Source organism: Melopsittacus undulatus, chromosome 6 (assembly GCF_012275295.1).
Source record: "Melopsittacus undulatus isolate bMelUnd1 chromosome 6, bMelUnd1.mat.Z, whole genome shotgun sequence".
Taxonomy (NCBI): domain Eukaryota; kingdom Metazoa; phylum Chordata; class Aves; order Psittaciformes; family Psittaculidae; genus Melopsittacus; species Melopsittacus undulatus.
In genome coordinates, this window is record NC_047532.1 from 33,297,328 (window position 1) to 33,316,469 (window position 19,142).

General features: G+C 40.8%; 1 protein-coding gene across 1 annotated transcript; it reads right to left on the reverse strand.

Moving 5' to 3' along the window:
• Positions 1–299: 299 nt before the first annotated feature.
• Positions 300–16,232, reverse strand: LOC101879867 (phospholipid scramblase 1). Its single transcript, XM_031047292.1, is given in 10 exon segments — positions 300–651; positions 653–679; positions 1,900–2,061; positions 3,098–3,259; positions 3,997–4,217; positions 7,691–7,733; positions 8,768–8,937; positions 10,755–10,853; positions 11,667–11,698; positions 16,090–16,232. Coding segments are annotated over 9 exon segments (930 nt in total). The 5' UTR covers positions 11,680–11,698; positions 16,090–16,232; the 3' UTR covers positions 300–618.
• Between the last annotated feature and the right edge of the window lie 2,910 nt (positions 16,233–19,142).

Sequence of the window (19,142 nt, forward strand, 5' to 3'; positions counted from 1 at the left end):
AGTCTCAAAACAAGATGAATTATGAAACTAACATACACTGCAGAAGTCATTTGACAGCAGATTTATCACCATCACTATACAATTTTACAGTGATTTTTGATACTTTTGTTCACTTAGATCACAGAATCAGAAAATCAGAGAATACCAGATTGGAACGGACCTCAAGAATCATCTGGTTCAGACTTACTTTGGTTTGAATGTATATGTTTGGTAGGAAGTTGGAAACAAAGAATGTGAACACCAAAGCAAAAGTACCAAACAATACAAAGAAAAAGATCAGGACCTTTTTATTAGGCTTATTGCTTACATTAATAATGAATACAGAAGTCCTCTTTTTTTATGAATTAAAGCAACTATAAGTAGTTATTTTACAATTCCAAATTTCTTGTAAAGAAAGGTTGCTATATATTTCTATAAGTTTCTGTTTTGATCTGCACAAAGTGTTCTTATTTGAATACTACAAATTACTTACTACTATTTACTACAAAGAAAAACTCACAATAAAACGTAAAGCTTTTAGTTTATAGAAATACGATACACATTTCTCACATTCTTACTGGAGCTCTGAAATCCACTAGAAAGTTGGGAGATTTATGTTCTTCTTCTGTATAAAAGTTTTCATTGCCAAACTCCTGCTCGCTGTTGGTTATCAATCACCATGCTCAAAAAACATGAAGTCCTAAGAAGGCAACAAAAAGCAAATTAAACACTTCTTAAACATGATTCTTAGTTTAGAGATCTCCTGGTTGCTTTGCAAAGTATTCAAAGCCTCTTCCTCTCAGCAGCCTCAAAGATAAGATGATGGGGCCACCTCCCTCCATCCCACATTACCTGGGTCTTTCAAAATACGACACCCACAGAGAGAGAAAGAGGGGTGAAAGACCTACTTGGAAACTTTAAATTAGCACTAGCCAAAGCTATGCTTCCTTTAAGCAGGATTCCTGCCCTGGCTTTGTTAGACTTCACTCAGCCCCTTCAATTTTACCTTAAAGTGGAGTCCATCATAATGATGACTGTTTAGTTTACATCTGGGGGCCCAGGTTTCTGTGTCTGGAGTCCTGGGTTGCTCGCACTCACTAACACTGTACTTCATGCACATGGTAGCACATGAATGAACACAGCTAAGAAAACCTGTTTGATGCATACAGCTGTTAGAGGCTGGTGAGAGCTCCAAACTCAAGGTGCTTCACATGCCCCTTTCCCTCTGCAGCTCTGCCAGCACAGCAGAAGAGCACTTTTTTAAATGGTACCTTGATGCTGAATTGCACTGGTAAGTGGAAACATGAGTGTATCACATACACTCAAACACATACACATACAAATATTTGCCATGGCAGAGTCAGAGTGCAGCTGAAAAGTGTTGTATCAAGGTAGATGTGCCTTGCCTCCACAGAAGTCCCTCGCACTGGAAATGACTCCTCTGAGAGCATTTAATTCCGCTCAGCTCAGTGATTCACACACTTCCAAGAAGGAGAGTCAGGAGGAAGTAGCTGCCACATCCAGCTGTCCAGTTCGCCAGTTCAGTAGGCTGCTCTGGTTTGGTATCTTGGCAATTGCTGATATGCACTTTTCATGGTTTCACCATCCACATAAACACGCTTTCCTCTATTAATGTAATGTTTAAAGACTCTGTAAGGAGTCTTCCCTTTACAGGGTTTCTCAGTCCCATCAGATATGTAGCTCTTCTTAAATGCAGTTAGTACTTCATGTAGTCTAGAACAAGCTTATTATCTGAAATAATTCCTTGTTGCCTTCTGTGTTTAGTTCTACACATAGCAATTTCACAACAAGTTATGGCCCATTTCAAGGAGCACAGAATCAAATTCTTTAACAGTACATTTTGAACACAAAAATGAAAAGGTCAGTTCATACTCAAGTATCAGTGAATGACAGACTTACAATAAGGAAGCAAGCACCGATCATGACAGCTTTCATTTTTACATCAAGGTCCATTGGGAACGTGATTCCAAAGTTATCTGCATCTGTAAAGGCTTCTTTCAAAAATCCAGTCCACTGCTTAGAAATCCTTCCAACAGTAGCAGTCTCATCCACAGATTTCACCTAGTTATATATAAAATTAAAAAAACATATAATCTGTCATTCATAATATTCCCAAATCCCACTCATCACAGATCCATGTGAAAGCTATAGATTGTGTTATTTGAATCAATGCAGTCATTGAACGTAACTGTACCAAAAAACAACCCTGACTATCAGAACATAAGTCTTAAGTAGCACAGACATGAACTTAATTCTAAATCTACCTACAGAGTTCAAATCTTTAATGGTGTTGGAAGACACCTACTGCACACATAGACACACACTGCTGCAAGTGTTGTCTGTTAACCACGAGAGCAAATTAGTTTTTCCTGCCATGTATCAGGTGCTGCCAGAGTGAAAATTAAACAAACTATGTTGTTCTGTTACAAAACAGAAATTAGCCCTTTACTATTTCCTAAAGTTTGATACAGTTGTCAGAGTTGCAAAATCTGATTTGCAAACTAAAATTATACTAAATTTGCTTTAGCAACTATTTGCAACATCATTTTAAATATTAAATTATAAACTAGTGTATCTACTAATTAGTGTTCATGAAAATAATGATGCATTAGTCACTATTATTTTTAAATGAAAGTTGTAAGTCTTCCATCATTCAAATCTATATTTTAGGTCTAAATTATACTGATTTACTTGGTCATTGCATGATTATTAAAATATTAAATGAGTGGTTGTAGGAAGTAATTTTAACAAATACATGACACGGTTAAGAATAACATCTTTTTGTTAGGGTCAAACACAATAGATTCAAAAAGATTTCACTGCTAAATATTTAAATTAATAGATCTGTGTGCAACCTCAGGGAATCAGTGTCACTGATCACTGATGAATGGCTTTAAGACATCAATCCTGGAAGTTTTTCTGGTTTATCTAGAGTAATCTACATATCTAGAGAAGTGAATTGATTATACTAGCATTAAAGTATTCTGTACTAATTACTTAATATATATTACAGTTCAGTTGACAAGTTCAAGCAACAATTCAAGCAATAAACTACTACCAAAGAAGATCCATACAAACAACTTTTAGCATTGCATACCTCAAAATTAACATCATTACAACAGCTGCAGGGAACACATGGGCCGGAAATTTTCAATATATCCATTCTTTTCTCATCTTGAATGGTAAACTTTGGCAGACAGGCATGCCAGTTCTGGACAACATAACCAACTGGTGTTCCTGGTGGTGCCTGAACTTCCATCTTCACAGGAAAAAGAAAACCTCCAAATGAACAGTCATGCTTTGTTAAGCTTGTTTGACAAACCCCACCATAACATACAAACCAAACGCAACTTATCTTTCCACAACAGTCTGGCTTTCCAATGGATGAAGCTGTATGGGGTTTTCTGTGAATGTTTTCAAAAAACTGCACACAAATTTCAGACCTCATATACATCTCCAGTATAAAGATCAAAGTCAAAGAAAGGCTTTGAGCATCCTGAAAGCATTCACTGAACACATTACAGGATGCAGCTACTACATATCCCTCAGCAAGAACCTCAGATCTGTGATTTCAGAAGTTTTACCACCCCATATTAATATAAAGAAGTTCATCATCTCATGTTGAATTTCACTATAGGTTTCACAGCAGCAGTAAACTGAAAACTCTAGCTGTTACTTTATGAAAGTCACTAACTCTTACATTGCAAGTTCATCTCCAGCACAGATTTTGGTAATGGCCACAAGTTCCCTGACATGCTGTTTCATCCAATTTTTCATTACCATAATCAGAATGGCCAGAGTGAATACAAGTGTTGCAGCAAACTTGCTTCTTCCCAGACCAAGGACCCCATAAGCAAATCGCACAGCTCTCTCCCCACATTTTACAGGCAAAACCTGACTTGTTTCACTTTGCCTAACTAAAGACAGCCCCATCTCAAAACTTCACGGATGGACCACTTCCCATGTGAAGGAAGAAAGTGAGAGGGAGCAACCCACCTCCTGTAAGCAGCAGGGAAAGCAGCATAAAGAACACCGGAGGGGCCTCTGCAGTGTTATCACCTCATGGCCCAGGTTGTCTATAATCCGAATGGTGAAGGGCCGTGATGGCCCACAGCAATTCCTGGTACAGCACTCAGTGTCCTCTGCTGCAAAGTACACCCTTTGCCCCAGTGTATTCTTGATTTCATATTTGTTGTTTTTTTCAAAGCCAGTCAAAACTGAAAAACAGGAACAGAATGGTTAAATTTCTGAGGTGCATTTGATCAGAAAAGTCACCATGCTGACTCTAAAGCTACCCTTTGGGACAGCAGGCCTCCCTCAAAGTCTGTCAGAGGCAGCTACTGGCAAAATGAAGTGCTGCAGGATGCCTGAGCAGAGCAGCCTAACAGAGAAGTTCAGAGAAGAGAAGCTACCATGCACATGACAAGGCAGAAATTGTAGAGATGTCCATCAATCTCCTCCCACCAGACAGGAACACTTACTGGCAGAGCAAGCACCACTATTATATAAATAACACAGCATAGAAGATTCCCAGGGAAGGAAGTGCTGAAGGAATGAGAATTAAAAAGAAAACTTGTGAATTTGGTGAAGCAAGAACATTCAAATGAAAAGGCCATTAAAAAAACCTCATAGTCAAGATTCACAGCAGCACAAATAGAAAACAACAAGAGCCAGGACAGAATTTTTCATTAATTTTTCTAAAAAATGAAAGCACTCTCTGAAGCACTATGGAAAGAAAATGTAGCAACAGTAGGCATTAACTGACATGGATGTTCCATTTTATTTCTTCCATTTGAAAGACACTGATAACATGACTTTGATATTCTTAAAGTGAATGGAATAAGGGTAGTAGAAGGAAAGCAGCTGAATTCACTAAAACAGCAGGATTGCCTGGAAACTAGACTAGAGCTTCATGCTAGTCTATAGAGTTAGACGGAGTAAGAAAGGACAGAAAATAACATCTTTAAGTAGGGAAGAGAAGCAAGTAGAGACGGTACGGCCCAGCACAAGCAATCCAGGAGGTTTCTCGATTGTGTGGAAGACAACTTCCTTCTGCAAGCAATAAAGGAGCCAACGAGGAGAGGTGCCCTGCTTGACCTTGTGCTCACCAACAGGGAAGGGCTTGTTGGAAATGTGACTCTCCAGGGAAGTCTTGGATGAAGTGATCACGAGATGGTTGAATTCGAGGTCCTCAAGACAGTGAAAAGAGCGTGCAGTAAGCTCACTGCCCTGGACTTCAAGAGAGCAGACTTTGGCCTCTTCAGGAACCTGCTTAGCAAGGATCCATGGGAAATAGCCCTAGAGGGTAAGGGGGCCCAAGACTCTTGGTTAATATTCAAGGATCACCTGCTACAAGCTCAAGAGTGTTGCATCTCAACTAGAAGGAAGTGCAGCAGAAGGGCCAGGAGACCTCCATGGATGGATAAGGAGCTCCTGAGAAAAATTCACAAGAAAAAAAGAGGCTTATAAAAGGTGGAAGCAAGGACAGGTGGCCTGGGATGAATACAGGGATGTTGTCTGGGTAGTTAGGGACCAAGTTAGGAAAGCTAAGGCCCAATTGGAGCTAAACTTGGCAAGGGATGTTAAAGATAATAGGAAGAGATTTTATAGGTATGTAGCAGCTAAAAAACAGACTAAGGACAATGTAGGCCCCCTCCGGAAACTTTCGGGACAACTGGCTACACAGGACTTGGAGATGGCTGAGGTTCTGAATGGCTTCTTTGCCTCGGTCTTCACTGGCAAAGGCTCTGACCGCAAAACCCAAGTCTTGGAAGGTGGACACAGGGACTGTGAAAACCTAGACCTTGAGCCCACTGTAGGAGAGGATCTGGTTTGAGACCATCTTAAGAACCTGAATGTACACAAGTCCATGGGCCCTGATGAAATCCATCCACGGGTCCTGAAGGAGCTGGCGAATGAAGTTGCAAAGCAACTGGCAATCATATTTGAAAAATCATGGCAGACAGGTGAAGTTCCTGACGACTGGAAAAAGGGAAATATAACCCCCATTTTCAAGAAGGGGAAAATGGGTGACCCCGGGAATTACAGACCAGTCAGTCTCACCTCTGTGCCTGGCAAAATCTGGGAGCAGATTCTCTTGGAAGGCATGCTAGGGCACATGAAAAACAACAAGGTGCTTGGTGACAGCCAGCATGGCTTCACTAAGGGGAAATCCTGCCTGACCAATTTGGTGGCCTTCTACCACGGGGCTACAAAAGTGATGGACAGGGGTGGAGCAGTTGACGTCATCTACCTGGACTTGTGCAAAGTGTTCAACACTGTCCCACATGACATCCTTGTCTCTAAATTGGAATGTCATCAATTTGATAGGTGGGCCACTTGGTGGATAAAGAACTGGCTGGATGGAAGCACTCAGAGAGTTGTGGTCAACGGTTCAGTGTTGAGACCAGTAACGAGTGGTGTCCCTCAGGGATCAGTGTTGGGACCGGTCTTGTTTAATATCTTTGTCGCTGACATGGACAATGGAATTGAGTGTGCCCTCAGCAAGTTTGCCAATGACACCAAGCTGTGTGGTTCTGTTGATACGGTAGAGGGAAGGAATGCCATTCAGAGGGACCTTGATACACTTGTGAGGTGGGCTGATGCCAACCTCATGAAGTTTAACTATGCCAAGTGCAAGGTCCTACACCTGGGTGGGAGCAATCCCAGGCACAGCTACAGGTTGGGCAAAAAGGAAATTCATGGTAGTCCTGCGGAGAAGGACTTGGGGGTGTTAGTCAATGAGAAAATGAAAATGAGCCAGCAGTGTGCACTCACAGCCCAGAAAGCCAACCATATCCTGGGCTGCATCAAAAGGAGCATGACCAGCAGGTCAAAGGAGGTGATCCTGCCCCTCTACTCTGCTCTCACAAGACCTCACCTGGAGTATTGTGTTCAGTTCTGGTGTCCTCAACATAAAAAGGACAAGGCACTGTTAGAACAAGTCCAGAGGAGGGCCACGAGGATGATCAGGGGACTGGAACACCTCCCATATGAAGACAGGCTGAGAAAGTTGGGGCTGTTCAGCCTGGAGAAGAGAAGGCTGCGTGGAGAACTCATAGCAGCCTTCCAGTATCTGAAGGGGGCCTACAGGGATGCTGGGGAGGGACTATTCATTAGGGATTGTAGTGATAGTACAAGGGGTAACGGGTTGAAACTTAAACAGCAGGGGTTTAGATTGGATATAAGGAAGAAATTCTTTACTGTTAGGGTGGTGAGGTACTGGAATGGGTTGCCCAGGGAAGTTGTGAATGCTCCATCCCTGGCAGTGTTCAAGACCAGGTTGGATGAAGCCTTGGGTGATATGGTTTAGTGTGAGGTGTCCCTGCCCATGGCAGGGGGGTTGGAACTAGATGATCTTGAGGTCCTTTCCAATCCTAACTATTCTATGATTCTATGATTCTATGATTGATAACATGGGAAGCAGAACTTCAGCTTTAACTATCTACCAAGATCACTCAGTCATATTGCTATGAAACTTTCAAGATACAGAACCAGCTTAAAATCCCCTGTCCTCCTATCTTCTTGTTTCTCTCCTCCACAACTTCTGCAGAAACTGAGACAGATAACAGAGGCAGGAAAGAGAGAGGTTGTGATCCACCTTTAAAAGATAGTATCGAAGTCTAAATTCTATCATTTCATGGGATTACTGGATTTAAACATTTCTCTGTCATAAATACTTTACACTTACTCTCAAGAAGTTCAGTTTGTTGATGAATTAATATCTGGTCAATCTGTTAATGGTTGAAAATATAAAACAGAATAAATAATTAACAAGTTGTAAATAAGAGAAACCTATTTTCAAGAATTACTGTTTCATTTCAGAATGCAGATTTATGGATCAATATATTGTATAGAGGCAGATCATCTACTGGTAAAGCGCGCAACTAGCTCATGTACCCCCATCCTGTCCTCTCCCAAATGAGAATAGTGTTTCAGGGCACTGGAGCAGATGACAGAAGTTGTATCCAAGCTGGGCTGGCTACAAGCACAGAGGGCTCAGGCTAGCTCAGCTACAAAGCCTAAAAGAGCCTTCGACACCACATATCCCAGTTGCTTACACTAAGAGTCCATACAGACAAAAGCAGGAAAATAAGAAATTTTAGAGCTCCTGCTCAGCTCTGAGAAACTCAGGATACATGGTCTCATGGCTTTCCCTCACTGGTGTTTTTTTGTTCTGTTTTTTTTTAGCAATTTGCAGATTTGGCAAAAATCTATCAGTGTTAAGCCTTGATATTTGCTCCCAGTGATAAGATAAACTGTATTTTTACAGTACAAGGACATATGCTGCAATTTGGAAACGATTCTTATTTTGCTATTAGCATCCCCTATGTTGTGAAGTCTGACTAGCATCTCTGCTAACAATATTACGAAGAGGTGTGAAGAATGCACCATGTAGAAAACTAAGCACTTTTAATGTGCTACAGTTGCACAAATTATATACATTTATTATAGACATTTTGCCAAATCTCATTACATCTCACAAATGGTACCTTCAGAAATAGGAAACATCTATGATAGCCCTGTGCCCCTACTCCCTTAGCATCTCACTTGACAGAAGAGTACTGCATGAAGTGCTGCAACCATAACAGGCATCTCCACACTGGATGTGCATCAATTGCATTACAAAAGGCTTCACTTAGCAGCCCAAAAGCAGGAACCCACAGAGCTGCAACAAAGCCACATAATTTTTTTAGCTTTTTCACAGATGTAGGCTGCTTCTTAGATGAATACCTGTTCTCTGGGAAAGAAGGCAGGGTGCAGGTACCTGAGTGAGGTATTGCAGCCCAGGAGGGCAGTTGGGAAGAGGAGGAGGGATGGGCATCCAGATTGTTCCCTCCTTCACAATGGGCTGGTTCTGTATGGGTGGAACAGCAAGTTCAGATGGGACTCTCATGGCCTGTACCTGAAAGCCATAGCTCCCTGCACCTGCGACACCTGGTGTGGTAGGAGAGATGCAGTTATTGAAGTTAGATGTTATTTCAATTATTAATACTTTTGTGCAAAGAAGTTATACTCAATATGGATGTTCTAATCCCTCCAGACAAAACCAAACAAAATCAGTAAATGAATCATTATTGAATATAGTAGAAATTTTATTCGCATAAAGACAGGCAATTAAAAAAATAGAAATAAATAGATGAAGGTTATAAAGAAGACATAAACCTTAAAATAGATTAAAAGTACGGGTGCTTACAAATTGTCAGTTGGGGAATTTTCAGACAAAGTGTTCCTGGAATCATACCTTCTACTTATGGGATAGGAAATGTCCTTTGAGCAAAGTTCATCTGCCGTTTTCAAACCAAATGAGCGTGATCTAAAACCTGCACTTTCCCATTCTCTTTCAAAACTGAAGAAATCCACAACTCCTTCAAGGAGGAGGTGCACAGTAAAGGAGGCAATAGTTTCACATTTTGTGAATGCCGAGTAAATCTTCTCCAGTTACCACTCGATAGAAAACACAAGCTCTCATGAAGCACTTCAGGATCTAAATGCTCAGCACCCCACCAGATGGCACACGCAGCATTGCCTTGGTGCTCACAGCCTACCCCACATCCCTGGCTGTGTGCAGAGCCCTGCCTTGCTTGCAGCAACACAGCCTTTGCAGCTGAAGCTGCTGAAGTTGCTGTTGAAGTTATGGAACAAGAACTGTATTTTTTCCCTCACCTAATACTTCCCTGGTAGGCTGTAGGTTTCCACTCTGATAGAGGGGAATTTTATATTTTACTTCATTATTTATAGCTCGAAATACTGACCTGAAGATTTTAGCCCAAATCTGTTCAGCACCAGTGTTTCACATTACATTCCAGTACATGGACTGTTGCATATGAAAGCTCATACTGTAGCCGTAAGCAGGACAGTACCTCAGGTGATGTAAACAGCTGTGGCTTAAAATTCGTAGCTGGAAGGAGCCCCCACTCTAGAGAAGGATTTGCCCTTATGGAATACAAAATCGCTTTTATGTCTGAGCACAGGTTTTGCACACAAATGATCTACTGCTGTCATGCGTAAGTATATGCATGCTCCCCCGACCTTCATCACACAGGCAGCACATGCTCTTTCCCTGCTGAAGCTAACTGTACTTTTAGAGCTCAGATTGCCCTGCCACAACATGCACAAGCTTTTACTTATGAACAACACAGTAACTCAGGCCAAATGGTTTGCATTTTATCTACAACTTATGTTTGGAGTTTGATTGTTAGACTCAGTTCTTCAGAAAGCAATTAGTTGCCAGAACATGAGAAGCTATTTAGAAGTGCTGCATTTTGAATGTGGAGCAGGAAATGAAATAGGAGAGGAGAAAAGCAAATCTGTGCAAGGTATAACCACATGCAAAGTACAGCAATAGGGTAGGAAACAGGCACAAAATACATGGATCAGCAGAACAGGCGAGAGGAAAACAATTCTTTCTTTGGTTCTGGATTTCTAAAGAAAAGTAAAGTGAAATACTGAAATAGCATATTAATCAAAAAATCTGATCATCAGCAAGAAGCTGCCACACATTAATTGCTTTGCATAAGTAATACCACCCTAAAAAAATCCACACAGTAACCACTGAGGAACATCCAACATCTTTAACTCCTACCACTGTTGGTACTGCTCAGCACCACAAAGGAAACAATGACTTTTCAGCAAAACAGAAATTAACAGAAACTCTACAAAATCAACAGAAGGAAATCAGAGATGGTCACCCTGGTGAAATGAAACCTCGCATTTCCTGTCCTGATTTCCAGATCTGTAGACAAGCAACCTACCTTGGTGAGTCCCAGGTACATGCTGAGGGTAGCCATAGGGGACTTGATATCCTGGCACACGGTTAATGTTTGAAAATCCAGGTGCTAGGTCAGGTTTATCTGCTGGAAGAATAGAACATAAAGTGTGAGTATTGCTCATTTCCTCCTGTCCTACAGTGAAAAATCCCCAACACTGCCTCCTTTTTCAGACTAGACATAATAAAATTAAGCAGCAATTTTCTGTATAGCAAGAACTGTACAACAAGTTCGCATTTATGCACAATATGTATACTAAACATCAGTATAATGTTTAAGAACTTAAAGGAGTTCTCATCCTTAACATGCAGAAAAAAAGCAGATATTACACGCGATGTCATGAAGATGTCACAGAATCACAGGATCATTTAGCTCAGAAGGAACCTCTTGATATCACCTAGTCCAAGCAGGGTCAGTTCACTGTCTGGACCAGAGGTGCCTTTGTTCATCTATATTTAGAAGCAGGTTTTAATACAAAGAATTGCCAGGGAACTGACAGGCTGCCCTCCTGTACAGAACTGACTATCAGTGAGTCATTTTTCATTGTATAAAATATTTTCCACCAATTTCTTCAAGTTAGGACTACACTAATGCCTCACCAGCAGACTCAGAGGGTTATGCATTTAAAACATTTACTAAGTTCATTTTGTAAGCAGAAATAACTTAAATTTCAAGATTATTTATTTGTTTTATCTAACTTTAGAAATCAAGACCTAAAAATGTAAATTGGAATTTATTCAATTTAAAAATGTAAATAATTTCAACAAAAATTCATACATATTTCATAAAAATAGAAGGTAAGTAAACTAATAGCTAAGCTAGTATTGCTTGAACATTGTGGAAAGATCCATATTATCTTTTGATATTATCAAAAGATGACATTTTGTTTATACTCACCTTGCATTGCCATGGATGCGTATATAGAAGTTCTGCAAAAAAATAATAATAAAGGGGTATTTTTAATAGATACATATAATTTTACGCAAGAGTTATTCAAAGATCTCTCTTATTGCTAAAAGATACTTGCCTGTCTAAACTGTACAGGAAAACTGAATTACAAACCCAAGTACCTCTGCTTCCTTCTAGGGTATGTCTCCACCACACCATAAGTCTGAATTACGTATGCCTGTATTCATGCTTTGAGTATCTTGAAATTATTAAGTCAGAGGAAAGCATTGCTATGTGCAGTTATTTCACTGCACGACAAGACTCCATTGTGCAGCCATTCAGAAACATCATACAATTCATATGAACAAATTACTGGAGTAATTTCGCAGCAACTGGTTTAGTATATTGATGTTGACTATAAAACATGCTTGGGTATATCCTGGAGCAGCCCTGATGCCATGCTGCCACCTACTCAGTTCTTTACGCTATTCCACTTCTAAAGTGGTACTACTAAATATCATGTATCCAATATTTGTCTTAGCATGATAATGATGGGTTTGCACAGGGGAGTGGGCTTCCACAGCAGAACAGCATGAGTGAAAGGGACAACTGCTTGTTTTTTTCCTTATACTTCTCCATAATTGTCAAAAGGAGTTTAAAAAAAGCACAAAGAACATTTACTGATGCCAGCATTAACCTTAAGAGATATTCCTTTCTGCCTCTGGAGTAATGAGAGAAGGAAAACAATGGCAGCAACTTCTATTGAAGACAATAGTCCAAAACAGCCAGGAGAGCCACAAGCGGACATACAAAAAAGAACAGCATAGGAGCTCCTTTTTTATAGGATTGAAAGCTTTCTAACAAATGATAAACCTAGTTATTCTTTAGACAGAATGCAGTTCAAGTTAAACTAGTAATATATTTTGTCTGTTATGACTCTTCCAACTAGTTCAGTTTGGTGAAGATGGTCATTCAAAGCTGGGAAGGAAACTGAAACTGAAACCAGTTCCTTCCTGCTTTTTACTCCCGGAGTAAAAGCAGACATCACACTAGGATGTTTAATGGTGCTGGGATGACATAGCATCTATCTCACATCCTAGCTTACACATAACATCCTCTTTGTTTAGCGTATTGGTCTTAAAGTGTTCCTTTTTCAAATCTTGTTCTTGCAGTTGATGATATAAACTGACAAGTTTAATATATGACCATATTAAAATATGTTGAGAAAACAACCAGCTTATAGGAATAACACAAACTAAAGATGAATAAAATTTAAACTAGAAAAAGCTCAATTTATACTGTGAGATCTTCCAGCTACCTGAACTTTAGTGAAATACTGAGAATTCAAACTGAACCCTTTGGCAAAGGAAGGGTAGAGACCATATCATATGATATCATATGATTTGTTTATAAGAAAGGCTTTGTTTATAAGAAAGCCCAGAATCTTTCTTCTCCCTACAACCACACATATATGCCACTGCACAATCTAGGATTTAGAAAATGGTGATATGCTTTATGGCAAGAAAAGTAATAAAGATTTTACATTTTACAAAGTTCAACTCTCATTTCATCAGACATTATGTTAAGAACAGTTAAGGTTATGTCTTTTACTAAAATTGTCTTTCTTCTTCTGTTGCTTTTTATGTAGACTCCTTCTATCACATTGAACTCAGTCACCAAGATTAATACATTGCCATTCATGCCTTGCTTTTCATCTGAATAATTTATGAATATTGTGAAATAACATTAAGTTGTGAAACACCAAAGGAATGAGGAACAAAAACTCACTTTTGTCAATTTTATGTTGCACAGTATATTGTTCAATAATGTCACTAAGCACGGGGGAATTCCCACATGGTGAAACCTCAGTCAAGAAAGAGCAGTAACTCTTAGTTAGCAGACACAAGTTGGTTCCAGCTACCTGGGTTACACAAACAAATGAAGACTACATCATCATTTCAGTTTAACAAAATGAGACTTTACAAGCCACTAGGTGTTATTAGTTCTAGTAACAGTTTTAAATATAGGGAACAATAACTGAAACATTACTTTGCAAGGAAAAATAAATGCATTTGCATTTAGCTCCCACTAATACAAAAGAAGGAGAATATTATTTCTTTGTAATGGAGTTAAAAATCCATAGAACTAAAGAAAAAAGATAAAAAAGGTGCTTCAGCAAGTAAAAGTTCATTACTGAATTAACTCTGGTTCGATAAAACAGTAGCTGCATGAATCCCTCTCACTACACTGGCCATGTGCGGCAACCTGAATTTACAACATAAACTGAGAGTAAATTGTGTTGTAGTGAATAAGCTCGCCGTGGTGTTCAAGTAGAAGCTCCAAATCCTTGCATACATTTGATAAAAAACTTTGCAAGGCTCTGAGCAATGTGACCTACATGTGAATTTAGGCTGGCTTTAAGCAGAGGAATGGACCAAATAACCTTCAAAGGTTATCCTTTCCAACCCAAATTATGCTAGGATTATTAAGAGTCCTTCACATTTTATTGCATTACTTGAGATATTTACTGATCAAACATTCACCAAAATCCCCCAGCTGAAGCGCTAAAGGGCAAGAGAGGATGGTGGGGTCCAAGCTCCAGCTCCCATCACCTCACCCCCTTGTGGTGACCATTATATTTAGGGCTATGCAAGAGAGGCTGTGACAGGAAAAGCCCGACAGATTCCTGTAGTAACTTACAGTTCTGGGTCAATGCTCCCAAAGGGAGTACAGATAAGATATAATGATGCCTTGGTTCAGCTTTACATAGGGGAAAGGAGAAGTGATTTTGCTGGCAGAAGGGAAGCACCAGGGAAACACTTCATTGAGAGCAGCTGTCTGATAGTGAATGACCCTTATGAAACAGTCTGGATGGCCTGAGGTACCCCCACTACGCCTGTGCACTGGGAGTGGGAAGGGCAGGGGCTGCCAGCCGGCTCTCCTGAAACACACCACTTGAACCCTGCAGCATGACTGACGCAGAGAGAAAATGGAAGGCAAAAGAACACACACACCTACCCCCAGCAGTGCTTTGACTGCCAAGAGCAACCGTTGTGCTGTGGGTTATGAAGCTGACAGATCCTCAAACCTCATCTGCTGTAACGCTCACAAGAGAAAGGAATTCATATCAAGAAGTCTCATTCTTCACACCCTGTCCCTATACACTGTACTACCCAGAACCCATATTGTCAGCCTTCCTCCTCATCCATAGGAGTTCCCCAGACTTCCCTTTGCTCTCAGAAGTAGCAGTCAATTGCTGCTAAACTCTCTAACCCAGCACCAGCATACCCCAAGTTCCTCACTGTCTCTTTACTTTCTTGAATCATTATTCAAATGGGTAATGCAGAAGCAGAGCATCCAGGTGCCCAGGTATAATGTTTTTTCCCCTCCACGAGTTTTGAGTCAGGACACTTAAGGACAGCCAAAAACTTTTGGGAAGGAATTACAAGAAATGTTCGAAAGGAAGTCAGAACAAGACTGGTTCAGAGAAAACTAAGGAAATAACATTCCTAGCTTGCTCTTTTCTAAGGAATGAAAGAATAGCTATGCCCCTTTTCAGTCACTTTCCATTTTCAGAACCGTATTACACATATTCTTTATTCTGATACATATCAGTACATAAATCATTTAGAGATATCTTAATCCAGTTAACTACAAAGCTTCCGGGTTTTACTAGAAAAACAGTCTACTAGCGTGACAATCAGTTTCGATTCTTCAGCTTGCTGAAATACTGCCAAGAGCATACTAACATAAGCCCTCAAGCACAAACACCAAGCATGGTGCCATTTAAATATCAAGCCAGGGCATTTCCAAGAAAAGTTGATTATTAAAAAAAACAAACAAACCCAAAAGCCGAACAGCTGTAAGGCATGCATTAGTTCACCCTAGCTAGCTTTGTGGCACTTCCCTTCATCATTATATTAGACTATTCAGACACTGGATTTTAACCTCAGCTACCGCAGAAACAGTATACTTTAAGACAATTTAGTTAATCTAATTAAACAGGTTATTTTCTGCTAAAGTTAACAAAACAGCCTTCAGAGAAGGAATGAAAAGAGATATTCATTGGCATAAAATTATTTTCTTCTGATGCAACAGGGCACTCTCTTTTGTCGGACATTGCCACCTCTCCTGCAACCTGTGAGTGCCAACACCCAAGGGCCAAAAAAACAGATCATGCTCTGGGTACCCAGCCTCAGGGACATGAGGGCACATGTCTAACGCTGCTCATTTCACTGCTGGATGACACGACCACCCTTACCTGAGCCATGCCTCATGCTGCCAGCTCTCTTTAGCAGAGCCTCGGCAGCAAGATCATTTCTTAAACCATTTCTTCAGAAGCGAGTTACTCTGGTGAAGACACATTTTCTAACTGGACCACCGAGAAGAAATCGCACACGGTAAAGACACTTATATTCACAAAAAAGAATACCCGTTCCCAAAGGCGAGGAGCCGCTCCGGCGCCGAACCCCGCTTCCAGCAGTGCTGGCCACGCTGCTGCCGAGCCCCTCTCCGCTCCACCCGTCCCGTCCCGTCGAAGTGCCTCCGGAACCCCCAGTGCCACGGGGCGGGAGCTGTTCGGGGCCGCCCCGGGGGAGGTCGCACTGGGCGGGCCGGGCCACCACCACCCCTCCGGGAAGCGCAGGGTGGGTGCACGGGGCGGTCTCTTGTTGCCAGTGGAGGAACCGTGTTTCTAAACCGCGAGAAAGGGGCGGGGACGTCACGCCGAGGGGCTTTCCCCCGCTGGGCGCCGTTTCCGTGTGCATTGCTGGCTCGGTTAACCACTGTTAGGCTACGGGAGTGGAACGGAAGGTGAAATATTGGCTTAAAATTAAGCGATACACTAGTTCTAGAAGGTAGTAATGTCTCTTGCAGTATAACTTCTACAAATGAAATAGCGTTAGTGTTCTTCCATTAAGGAGACAGTTCACACTTTACCATGTAACTGCTGTCTTTGAGATGTATATCAAATTATTATTCACAGTAAAATGTAAACCAAATATAATTTAAAAGTATGTATCTTAGGTTTCCTGTTATCTTTACACTGTCACCTTCACCTTCGGATAAAGCCTCCCCTGTCAACTAAATGTTCAGCAAAGACAGCTGGTTCCTGTGAAATCATAGAATCATAGAATAGTTAGGGTTGGAAAGGACCTTAAGATCATCTGGTTCCAGCCCCCCTGCCATGGGCAGGGACACCTCACACTAAACCATATCACCCAAGGCTTCATCCAACCTGGTCTTGAACACCGCCAGGGATGGAGCATTCATGGGCTCCCTGGGCAACCCATTCCAGTGCCTCACCACCCTCACAGTAAAGAATTTCTTCCTTATATCCAGTCTAAACCCCTGCTGTTTAAGTTTCAACCCGTTACCCCTTGTCCTATCAGTACAGTCCCTAATGAAGAGTCCCTCCCCAGCATCCCTGTAGGCCCCCTTCAGATACTGGAAGGCTGCTATGAGGTCTCCACACAGCCTTCTCTTCTCCAGGCTGAACAGCCCCAACTTTCTCAGCCTGTCTTCATATGGGAGCTGCTCCAGCCCCCTGATCATCCTCATGGCCCTCCTCTAGACTTGTTCCAGCAGTTCCATGTCCTTTTTATGTTGAGGACACCAGAACTGCACACAATACTCCAAGTGAGGTCTCACAAGAGCAGAGTAGAGGGGCAGGATCACCTCCTTCGACCTGCCAATTGAAGAAAAAAAAAAAACAAAACCAGCAAAACCAAAACACTGAAATCCTTAGTGCTTACCCTGCTGGGCTATTTCTGAAAGATTGAAAATACAGGTGAAGAAATTATTACCTTACCTTTGGCTCATTCTAATATCCGGTACTGCATTAGTACTTAACAGTATGATACTAGAGTATGGACAGTGCAGTGCATTCATGTTGCTTGAGGAAACACAAGTCTGAAAAGGTTTCTAAAAGTTGTGTAAAACTTCTGAAGTTTTTTATTTAAAAAACATTTTACAATAGATATGTACCCCAAAAATGAGCCTTACAGAAAAGAACAGTTTCATGATGCAGAATCCAGGCATGTGATGGCAAGAGCTGGGATAAGGAATGGGGGCACCATTCATTTATTTACTCCTTTGATACCAAATTTAATTGTACACAGTGAAGCCCAAGAAAGACAGACAGCATTTTAATTTCAAACTGGACTGTATACAAGTACATTTTGTGTATGGTCCCAAGTTTATTGTACTTTCCCATTTTCATATAGACACTGCAGAACCACTCACCATCCTTAATCCATTAGCAGCACCCATTTAGGGTAAAGAATAAGAGGTCCAAAAAGGGTATCAGTAGAACTGCTGAAGGTCTTTCGCGTAAAAGCAGCTGGAATGTTGGGCCCACATTATCACTCTAAAACAAAGGCTCATCAGGTTTTCTGTTAAACAAAGCATATCATAAATATATTAAGAAAAAAAACTATTATATCTCAAAGTGCTCCATTTGTTGGTGGATTTGCTGTTGAATCATGCGAGATTAAGACGGAAGCATTAAATCCCTCACTTTCAGCTCAACCTTTTAAGAAAGAAGCTCTTTTATTACAAAATGTGTTGTATATTTATCCTGGGTTCAGCTGTAACAGTTATTTCGATTCTCCTCCACATCCTGCCTGGAGCTGGGGGCGGAAATGCGGGAGTGAGAGAACGGGTGCTTGGTCCTGAGTTACCAGCTGGGCTTAAACCACAACAATATTCCACGTATTTTCAGGTTGAAGATGGTGAAAAGATGCAATTAGCACCAGTGTTATGTAGATAAGCCATTGCGTGAGCCGGCACAGGTAGGATGCAGGAACAGCTACAAAATCAGAGTAAATGCAAAGAATAAATTTAATTACCTCACCAGACAGGATGTCCTCAAAGCAGCACACAAGTGAGGACACACGCACCACAGAGATTGGTCCATGCTAAAGGATCACTGAGCCTGCTGTGTTGGCCTATGTATCAGGGATCCACACAGTGGTTTAACACTGTGCTTTGATTTTTCCCACAGCTGGGCAGGAATCTCAAGCGTGTTCAGTGGGAAACCTCCCTATGTTCGCCTATGCTATCCAAACACAGATGACTAAACAATGATTAGTATATGTATTTTTCTACATCCCAGCTGCAAGTCACTTGAGCATGTTTATGGTCCTCCTCACCAATCTTCTGTTATTTTCGCACAGCCATATATATATTAAACCATAATGCCTGATTTTACAAGGGTCATTTTAGATTTACACAACGCTTGTTAATGATAATCATAAATTCATATTTTAGAAGATTGGTTTGTGGAGACATTTCTTTAAATGTCACTGTTAAGATTCATGTGGAAGTCCTATTGTCTATAAACATGTGGTCTGTATTTTCACTGTAATTCATTTTCATTTACATATTAATGAATCTTTAATCATGAGATTGTATTAAAAAATTACAGTCTAGAATATTTTCTGACACATCACAGTGAATAACAAAGTATTTTCTTGTGTTTTAAAT